The sequence below is a fragment of the Monoraphidium neglectum genome (assembly GCF_000611645.1).
Source record: "Monoraphidium neglectum strain SAG 48.87 unplaced genomic scaffold scaffold00968, whole genome shotgun sequence".
Classification (NCBI taxonomy): domain Eukaryota; kingdom Viridiplantae; phylum Chlorophyta; class Chlorophyceae; order Sphaeropleales; family Selenastraceae; genus Monoraphidium; species Monoraphidium neglectum.
The window spans coordinates 10109-19916 of record NW_014012660.1 but is presented as its reverse complement, the minus strand read 5'-3'; the positions used below and the strand labels follow the sequence as shown (position 1 = coordinate 19916).

Sequence of the window (9808 nt, the reverse complement as noted above, 5' to 3'; positions counted from 1 at the left end):
CGCCCCCAAACCCCGACGACCCCCGACTGCCCCCCACCCCAAACCAAGGCACCCTGGAGCCTGTCGTGGGCTATGTGGCGCGCAACCCCGGGGTGCGCCTGGCTGTGTTCAGCCAGCACCACGTGGACGGCCTGGACCTGGCACTCAACCCCGTCACCATCATGCTCAAGGTGCTGGGCTGGGGGTTGGGGTCACATGTAGAATTACTGCAAACCGGTTTGACTGCTGGAGACCGGATTATGTATCGCGTACGCGTTCACAATTTCTGTGTGGGTGTATGTGTGTGTGTGTGTGCGCGCGCATGTGTGTGTGTGTGTGTGTGTGTGTGTGTGTGTGTGTGTGCGCGCGCGTGCGTGTGTGTGTGAGAGTGCGCGTGCGCGAGCACATTTGCGCTCTTTTGCCCGGGGAGCCCCTCACATCTGGAGTCGAAACTCTCCACATCTTTGTAACCCTCCCACGCTGCATGCTCAGCCCCTCGCAAGTGTGTGTCGAGGGTGTGCGAGGGTGTGCTCTGCCTTCCCCCTCCTCAAAACCAACGCAGGCCTACCCCCACCTGAAGGACCAGGAGGCGCGCAACCACCTCGGAAAATGTGAGGGGGGAGGGGCGCCAGGGCGCTCCCACGCGACGCATCATCAATTGGAGGGGGCCTTGGAGGGGCAGCTGCCACTCACCCTCCCCCCCATCCCTTGCAAACCGTAACGGGGCGCAGCACCCCCAGTCAGCCTCTGTTTGCCTCTGTGCTGCGCTCCTGGCAGGCTGACGTCTTCTCTTCGCATGTTTGAAGCCTTGTATTCAATCGATCCCCCCCGCCCCACCCTTTGATGACCTCCCCATCCTTTGAACCCCCCTCCCTTTGAACCCCCTTTGCATGCCGCGATGCATTCCCCTCGCATACCGTAACCATTCACTCCTCTCCTCTCCCTCAATCACGGCGCTCCGGCACCGCAGTCGGCGTGAGCGGCCCCCTGGCGCTGCAGCCGCTGTACACCCTCAGCGGAGGGCAGAAGAGCAGGGTCGCCTTCGCAAAGGTGAGCACTGCCACCCCCCAGGGGCAGAAGGGCGTGAAGATTAAGGCGGCAGCGGAGGAAGGGGGGGCGAGGGCTGCGGCCGCCATGCGCACGTCACTCCGGCCTCAAGCCTGGGGGAGGGTCGTACCGCACCAAAACGGCCAGCCGGCGCGTGGAGGTTGGCGTGTTGACGCCCACACGCGGTCAGGGCAAGGCACCCTTGCCCCTCGCCTAGTCACAGGCGCGCACAGACACACACACACACACACACACACACACACACAAACACACACACACACACACACGTATGCACTCGTTTTGCACTGCACCAACGGGCCGTTGCCCGGGGCACAAACAGGGCTGAGCTTCGAGCGGCCACATCCGCCCTGCTCCTTGTTGTTTTAAGCGCCCAAGCGGCCCCACCCACCCCCGCACCCCTCTCATCACAGCTCACGTTCACCAAGCCGCACCTGCTGCTGCTGGACGAGCCCAGGTCAGGGTTCAGGGGATCAGGGTCCAGGGTCCAGGGAAGCAGCGGGCGCATCAAGCGCGGGCAGAGAGCGGCGCCACTGACGCAGGGTGCCCCGCTGCTGGCCCATGCAGCGGCCCCCGCACATGCACTGCAAGCGAGGCATGTGCCTTCCGCGGGACGTTTTTGTCGCTCCTGTTTCACCGGCAGCCGCCGGCAGCGGGGCCGACGGCCGCCCGGCCTGACTGCGCCCCTGCAACAGCCACCAACCGCCCCCAACCGCCCCCGACCGACGCCAACCGACGCTCCTCTACAGCAACCACCTGGACATTGATGCGGTGGACGCCCTGATAGAGGGCCTGGCCCTGTTCAAGGGCGGCGTGCTCATGGTGGGCGCCTTGCGTATGGAGGGGGGCGCCACGGGCTGCAGAGTCCAGGGAGGGGGGGGTAGGGGGCCTTGTGACAAAGAATCCCGTCTACCAGCCGACAGCCCTCTGCCGCGCCCCCACGCCCCCACGAGCTGCGACAATCAAGCCGCATCAACATCAACAAGCGCAGCTGCAACCCCCCCTCCCCCCGTTTCCCCAGTATCGCCCGTCTGCATGTTCTCAGCGCCCCCACCATAACCACCACCACCCGGCCCGTCACCCGGCCTGTCACCCCATCCCATCACCCCGGCTTGTCACCCCGGCCCGTCACCGCCAGGTGTCGCACGACCAGTACCTCATCGAGTCAACGGTCAACGAGCTGTGGATGTGCGAAGGGGGGCAGGTCAACCCCTTCCACGGCACGTTTGAAGAGTACAAGGCGCGGCTCAGGACCATGAGAACATGACGTGATCAGCGCCCTGCGCTGTGCGGCCCACAGTGCGGCAGGCTGGTCGCGCCGCCGCGGTGCGGGGCGATGCGCCCCGCTGCTGCGGACGGGGGTTTGCCGGCCTGTTCTGAGGGTTGCAGCGGCACGGGCCTGGGTCGGGGTTTCTGTTTGGGGTGCACGCGGCGCTGTGCGGAAGCTGGGGATGCGCCGCCTTGTGGGGCGCTCCGACCGCGGAAATCATGCGCTGGCGCTGTTTGCATGTCGTGCGTATGTCGTGCGCATGGCGGTATGTGTCCTTGTGAGGCAACGGTTTCCGCATTTGAATCTGGATCGTGTGGGCTGAGGCGCATGTCTTGCCGGAGCTGTATAAATAAAACGGACTAGTGCATGTGGTGGCAAGATCAGCCTCATGATGTCCAGGTCAGGGCATACAGCTGCGGGTGTGCATTTGAATGGGGTAGGACCTGCGGCGGCAGCGTCAGCACATCAGTCAACTGTCAATGGGGGCCCAGCCCCAGCTAACCAGCCCTTGCGCCCTGGTTCACAGGACACCAAGTCCTAATCTAACCGGTCCATCCTTCGTTCCAAGTCCAAAGGCGTCAGATCACCGCTCGCCAGAACGATGGCCTCAGCATCGCAGCCACAACGTGTGCTGCCGCTGCTCAAATCAGCGGCCAAGGGATTAGTAGGTAGCATCGCGCTCTACTTCGTCGCAGACATGGCTAGTGACATCTACACCTTCTGCCACGTGCGGCGCAAGGCCCTCGAGCGTGTATCCACCACTGGGGACGTCGCCGCACTTGTGGGGGCGCCCTACAGCGCCGCCCCCTGGTACGACGGCACCCTGGGCTTCTCCCACGGCGACTCGGTCGCGCACTGCACGTTCCAGGTCGCCGGCAGCACCCGCACGACCGACGTCGTCGCGCGCGCGCGGCGGCGGCCGGGGATGCGCAGCAACATCCTATACAATGCCTTAGGGGAGGGGGCGTGGGACCTGGTCAGCTGCCGCGCCATGTTTCCCGGGGAGGGCGGCATAGCTGCGCCGCGGGACATCATGGATCCGCAGCCGGCCGCCGCCGCGGGAAAGGCGGGCGATTGCGTGCCGTGCGAGAAGCAGCGGCGGGAGGGGCAGCAGCAGCAAGCTGCAGCCTCGCAGGGAGGGCAGCAGCAGCAGCAGCAGCAGCAGCAGCAGCAGCAGCAGCAGCAGCAGCAGCAGGCAGCCGGGTCGTGGCGACGGTGGCTGTGGTGGGGGGCCGGCGGCGGTAGCAGCAAGGGGGGGTCTGCCGAGGTGACAGAGAGTGGCAGCGGCAGCGCGAGCGGCGGCGGTGCGAGTGTTAGAAGCTGACCTGCTGAGGACACGCGTGAGGTAGCATTCGGGCTGTAAAATTCAGAGTGTGCTGTTTGTCAAGGTTTATGTAATCGAGTCGAGGTTGCGTCGTGCTGTTGCATTGACACGCCTCGGCTGCAGGGTTGTTCAGCGTCGTGACCGACAGTGGCAGCCCCAAGCCACGGTGGTGGGGGCAGCAGGACCAGTACCGGGTGACATGCATTATATTGCCACCACGCAGCAGCAGCGGGGCAGGCAAGTGGGCAGCAGCTGACCAGGGTGCTGTTACAGTGACATCGGGGTGAGCAAGGTGTGCGCTGGGCTGGTCAGCAGGCGCGACGTGATGGGTGAGCTGGAGCGCGCGGGGGTGACGGGCGGCTGGTGTCGATGCAGGTGATGGGAGCAGCTGGCAGGATTAGGAAACCCCTGGTCGCACCCGCTGCTGCCTCAGGACAAGGCTATTGGCGTCAACACCGCCAGGGGTTGCTGGCAGGGGTACCGCAAGCGCCAATGCACTGGTGGTTGGATATATCAGAGGCCTGGCCCGCCTGTGGCTGCGCCATCAGGCATGGGCAGTCACAGCTCCAAATACAATCCGGTGAGTGGGGGGGTGCGCCAGCGGTGCACGCGACCGGGCGCGGGGCAGTGTGTCACTGGGACTCAACTTGAGCGAGGACGCCCATAGACTGTAAAACATGCGGGTGATTGCTGTGTTCGATCTAAAGCGCTGCCCTGGACTTCGTTTTGGTCAAGGTGACGTCACACATTCCGCTCCGTTGGAGCACTGCGAGTTCAAAGGGCATTCAGTTGCCATATTTCGCACAACATATCATCGACGCGAGCCGATTCAGAGTGCAGTCCTTGCTGTGTGCTTCGCCCTCGAGCCTGCTTCGCTGTCACTGTCCGCTCGGCCCCGTCAGCCTGTTCCCGCGGACATCGACCAGCCTATCAAGGTAATAAAGATCGAATGTTAGCATGTCATTATCCTGCTCCTGAGTGTGTGCGCAGTGTTGCATCGCACTGTCATCATCATTGGCCGTGTCAGCAATGCGACTCGCCCCCCTCCCCCCACCCCAGATGCGTGCCAACATCCTGACCCGCGTGATGTCCTGGCCCGCCCTGGTCTTCACCTTCTGCACCTGGTGGGTGGCGCGCGGCACAGGCGCGCTTGCGGCCAGCTGGCCTGCCGCCTGACGGCGCTCTCGCTCTGTCGGCGTGTGAACGCGTGGCGCGGTGATGCCTCAGAAGCTCCGCATCGCCGCCCTGGGTCGCCGCCCCCGGCAAACACGCCTCCTGCCGCCACTATCCCCTCCCCTTTACAAATCCAGGGTGGTGTTCCTGGCGGGCATCGCCAGCCTCCAGCGCACCTGCGCTGATGGCACCACCGGTCTGGGCCAGACGCAGGCGCGCACGATTACGGCCCTGCTTCGCCCGGGTCGTGACCCCGGGTGCTGTGTTCTGTCTGTGTTTTGTGTTTTGTCTGGACGCACGGTGCTGGCGCTGAGGCGTGCCTGAAGCACTCATCAAACTAACGTAGATCTTGTGTTTTGCCTGCGTGGTTCCCCATTGACAGGTCCCCTACCAGGCGGCCCCGGACAACCTCAACACCTTTGGCACGCAGGGTATCTTCGGTGAGCAGCCTGGGTGCATTGTCCGCTATCGAGGGGGGTTCTCCAAGTCGGGTTTGTGGGGGTTGAGGATGTTGAATGGCAAATGGTTGCAGGGCAGTCATGATTACTGAGCTGACCTGTCCGCGTATGCCGCCCCATCCACTTCGTGCAGGCTGGAGCGGCAGCGTCCTGCCCTGCCTGCGCCTGTTCCGCTTCTACTGGTGAGTCGCCATGCGTCATGTCTGTCATCCTGACTCGGAAGGCTCTGCTGCACTGCACACGGCATGCGATCTTGCCACCTGTCACCTTTCAGTGCGCCGCCTGCATCTGGTGCACCTGTGCCTGGCAACGCCTTACCGCCCTCGTTCACTCGCCGCTGATGTCGCCACTCTGGCTCTGACTTTTGATTTGAAACGTGCAGCACAGCACACTCACCACCCAGAATCCCCTTGCCCCACCGACGATCCCTCTCTCAAAACCTCTTGAACCCTCCCGCTGCCAATAAACCCAGGTTCATGATCGCCTTCCTGCTGGTCACCCTGCTGGGCGCCTTCGTCGCCTCGGGCCCCAAGTACGGCCTGTCCAGCAGCCGCCCCTTCTGTGAGTGCAACACACGCCAGCCCAGTCGGGCTGGGCACCCGATGTCTTCGCCAGTGATCCGAAAGCTTTGAAAGTTTTTACTGTGATGCATGTGCTGCCTCAAGGGATCGCCCAGGCCATGCAGTGTTTATTGGCTGGGCCATGCAAAGTGGTCGGGTCATGGCGTTGCTTGGTATATCCCACCGCCGGCCTTGCTCGCCCCGCTTTCCTTGTCTGAGCAGGGATTGGCATGTTCACCATCAACACGCTGCTCTTCATGATCGCATCAGAGGCCACCCTCGCGGCGTAAGTGGTGTCGGCTTGCTTGGGTGACTGTTTACCGACTGGAAACCCCCCAATCGGCGCGGTTGAATCGGGCGGTTCGACGAGAGGGCTGCGGCACCCTGCAGTACCTCTACACATGAACCCCGCGCGTCAGCGTTGTGCTGCCCATGTATACACGCGTGCAGCGCTGAATTGCTGCTGACCCCTGTGCCCCTCTCTTGTGAATTGCGCAGGCTGGACTCTTCGCCCTTCAGTAGCGGCCAGCCGTTGATGAGCATGGTGCGGCCTGGCTGGGAGGGGCTTGTTCTCTGCTCGCTTGGATGGTGATAATCCCTCGGTCCTGCTTTAAATTTGAAGACACGACTCATGTGTCTCAACTCTCGCTTCATTTCACTGATTTACGCTCTCGCTCTCACCCCGTCCTCGTCTGCACACCGCGTAGCGCACCGCTGCCGCCGGCGCCATCATGACGGTGCGTGTGTTTATGTTTGGTGCCCTTTGAGCATTTCTCGTCGATGGACACCTGTGTTGCTGTGAAATCACTGACTACTCCCTGTGTTGCAACACAGGACGCCGCTGCTCCGTCGTGCACTTCAAATATGCGTTGTTTTGCACAGCCAGGTTGTCCTCAGCTTGGTTCGTCAACGGCAGCCTTAACCCATCCTTACTTATGGCTGTTACACCACCATCACTGCAGGTTGTTGGCTGCATCTTCCTGCTGCTGACCATTGGCACCGACTGGGAGAACCGCCGCGGCCGCGCAGGTGGGGGGGATGTTGAAAATTGTCGCGACTGGTGTCTAGGCGGGGGTGTGGAGGGTTGAAGTCTGCCTTGTTTCTCTGTTTTGCAGGGGGGCACTGTCATGTCAGGCAGGGTAAGGTGATTGCATGGTCTGCTGCGTTGATAATACCCTAATAAAGTTATATATTGCTTGGTACGGTCAGGTGTTGCAATGGCAGACCATCGATGCTATTGCCAAGCTGATCTTTTCAATCCGCTTGTACGCTCCACCCCTGCCAGGTGTGGCCAAGACTACTGGTCCCGGCTACGCTGGTCAGCAGGGCCTGCCCACCACCGCCGCCGGCCCCGGCGCCCCCGTCGGCGCCGGCGGCCCCGTCACGTACACAGGCAACCCCTAAGTGCCTGATGACACGCAGAAGAAGAGGTGGCAGCGGCGCGATGTTGTCTCCGCATCTGCAGCGACCGTGGCGAAGTGCAGCCAGCGCTGCTGGCTGTGCTGATGTTTCTGCCGAGAAGCGAAGCCTCCGCCGTGCCCGGTGAGGGCACTCTGCGTCATCCGCGACCGCCCTGAGTTGTACCAACGCGACTTGATTTCCTGACTTGAGACGACTGCCTGGCGGTTGCATCCATCCGCGGGGTTCTGGGGCGGGCTTTCGCAAGCGATGACGGGGGAAGGGGTGTGAGTGAGGGGTCCTGACGTCACGCATTGCATCGCGTCGCGTTGCGTTGTGCGCGGCGCTGAAGGGGTGTTGAGGTGTCTGATGAAAAGGCGATGCTGCCCGCATCATTCCTGTGCTCTACATCGTGACGCCTGCGCTGGCGCATGCCGCCAAGAGGGTGGGGCGTTGCTCCGCGGTTGCACCCCCTCAGTCTTTAGACTATTGAACTTGTTGCAACTGCACCGTTCTCGCGACGTTTTGTGGCGGGCGGCGAGGGCACACGCCATGTGCTGTGCGGCACGGCAGGATTTGGGGAGGCTGTTATAGCCTGCGACTTGAGCGTGCAACTTCTCTCGTGTAACTTCTCTCGGTTCTCATCACCATCCTGGATTGTTGCCACTTGATCTTTCTGAATTGCTGCCACTTGGAAACACTGGGTTTTGGTAGTAAAGTTGGTTGCTTACTGTTGCGCTGTCACCAAAAGCCACAAAGACAATGACAGCAGAAAACGATAGGCGATTCATTACACACGCTGTGCACAAGCATGAACCGCCAACCGGTGCAAGGAGGCCTGGCGTGAGTAAAATCACGCCCACGGCCCAAGCCGCCAAAATTCCACAAAAAAAGAGAGGCAATTGGCGCGGTGCCAGGTTGCCCCGCTGCTGCACCCAAGCCGCAACGACGCTGCGGCGCCGGCGCTCAGCCTGTCCCCAACCGCCGGTTCTGCGCGAACCAGCGCCGCCGCTCGCGCGGGGTGCGCCGCTGCTGCAGGTACGCCTCCTCCTCCCCCATCGCCCTCAGCCGCCCGTCCGCTTCCGCCACGTACGGCATGGGCCCGCCCTTACCAGGCCGGGGCTTCCGCTGCTGCTTCTGCTGCTGCTCCTTCTGCTGTTTCCGCTCGTGCTTGCTGTTCCAGTGGCGGCTGGTGTCGTGGACCACCCAGGACCAGCCCTCCTCGGGGCGCTGGGGCTTCGCGTGCCCGTGGGTGTCCGACAGGCCAGGGCCGGCCTGCGAATCGTGCGACGCGAACATGAGTGAGGGTTTGGTAACTGAGCGCGCTGCATCGTGCTGGCTGCGCTGCGTCAACCCCACTGCTTGTGACCCGGGGAGACTGGGCTGGTACCCGGCCCCCAGGCTTGCACGGCAAACGCCCCGTGTCGGAAACCGCCGCCAAAACCGCCCATCGACATTTTCAAACAGCCCAGTGAAATCCACCCGTGCCCCCGCGGGCGCTCACCAGTCCGAGGTTGTAGTAGAGCCGGTCCCTGAACTCGCGCCACATCATGTCGTCCTCGCGCTCCGCCACGCGGCGCGACAGCAGGCTCAGCTCCCCCTCGCGCACCTGGGGCGGCGGCGGTAGGTCAACGGGTGTCAGCACGCGTTCACCTCTACCGTCAGCAAGCAAATGATTTCAGCTTCGACATTCCAACCTTTATTCAACAGAATCAACCAGCACTGACAGGGTCGGATTCAGGCCAGCCAGGCAGGTAATTAAAACCATATGCTGCGGTAATCCAAGCAAACCGTTGACACGCCCTGGTGAAACCCCGGTGTCACCTGGTCAAACTCCTCTAGGGAGTAGCCCTCGAACTTGGGGTAGGTGTCCAGCCGCACAAAGTGGCGGTCGCCGCTGCCCCTGCTCGTTGGTTGGGGTGAGGTCGGCGGCCGAACGTTTGCAAGTACGACGGGGGGAACGCGGTGTCGCGCGGGCTTCGCACAGCGGAGCCGAGGCGGGTGATGGCAAGGCGCCGAACCGTCTGTGATGCCGGAGGAGGTGCGCATGGCGGGTGTGGTGGCGGCCACAACGCGCTGCGATCATAAAGGCCCCCTGCCACAGGGATGGGCGGCAACACCCTCCCCCTCAGGCAGCCGAAACCCCGTGGCGCATCCCAGGGCACCCTCAGACCGCTGTAATTCTAAGCACGCTCAAAGCCACCACTGGCACAATGGACGACAGCCCACGAACTGGGGCGTGGGGGTTCATAAGTTGCACCTGATGCCACGAGCGCACGCACCCATCACGACGCAGTGGTCCGAACCCTCCCCCAACACGACCCAACCACCACGCCCCCCTCCTCGCCTGTGGTACTGCCGCCCCACCACCACGGCGTCCAGGAAGGCCGCCATCAGGTCATGGCTCAGCCGCTGGTTGATGTCGCGAGACGGGTCCTTCAGACGCGGCAGATCAGGGTACTCGGGGCCCTCCGCCGTCCCCGCCCCCGCCCCTGCCCCGGCGCCCGCGCCCGCCCCGCCCTCGCCCTCGTCCTCGGCGGCGCCCTCAACGCCTGCGGCGGCGTCGCCCTGCCGCGGCGGC

At 63.2% G+C, this 9808-nt stretch overlaps 4 protein-coding genes across 4 annotated transcripts in view; 3 read left to right on the top strand and 1 right to left on the bottom strand.

The window, feature by feature from the left end:
- Nucleotides 1-161: 161 nt before the first annotated feature.
- MNEG_6130 (ATP-binding cassette, sub-family F, member 3) lies at nt 162-2311 on the top strand (the record flags this gene model as incomplete). Its single annotated transcript, XM_014045399.1, has 6 exons — nt 162-170; nt 542-590; nt 950-1029; nt 1458-1501; nt 1794-1866; nt 2183-2311. The coding sequence occupies 6 exons, from the start codon at nt 162-164 to the stop codon at nt 2309-2311; spliced, it is 384 nt and encodes a 127-aa protein (XP_013900853.1).
- Nucleotides 2312-2915: 604 nt separating this feature from the next.
- MNEG_6129 (hypothetical protein) lies at nt 2916-3638 on the top strand (the record flags this gene model as incomplete). The annotated part of the gene is made up of 1 exon (XM_014045398.1): nt 2916-3638. One exon carries the CDS (start codon nt 2916-2918, stop codon nt 3636-3638), a length of 723 nt encoding a protein of 240 aa, XP_013900852.1.
- A 550-nt stretch (nt 3639-4188) lies between these two features.
- Nucleotides 4189-7233, top strand: MNEG_6128 (hypothetical protein; the record flags this gene model as incomplete). Its single annotated transcript, XM_014045397.1, has 11 exons — nt 4189-4218; nt 4698-4762; nt 4949-5075; nt 5194-5251; nt 5403-5451; nt 5742-5830; nt 6052-6115; nt 6328-6373; nt 6537-6566; nt 6792-6858; nt 7115-7233. 11 exons carry the CDS (start codon nt 4189-4191, stop codon nt 7231-7233), a joined length of 744 nt encoding a protein of 247 aa, XP_013900851.1.
- Nucleotides 7234-8193: 960 nt separating this feature from the next.
- The window catches only part of MNEG_6127 (hypothetical protein), a gene marked incomplete at both ends in the record, with an annotated part of 11325 nt that continues 9710 nt past the window's right edge, over nt 8194-9808 (bottom strand). The window contains 4 exons of the mRNA XM_014045396.1: nt 8194-8502; nt 8732-8836; nt 9052-9130; nt 9584-9795. Coding sequence (XP_013900850.1) covers nt 8194-8502; nt 8732-8836; nt 9052-9130; nt 9584-9795 — 705 coding nt within the window. The remainder of the gene's footprint in view (nt 8503-8731; nt 8837-9051; nt 9131-9583; nt 9796-9808) is intronic.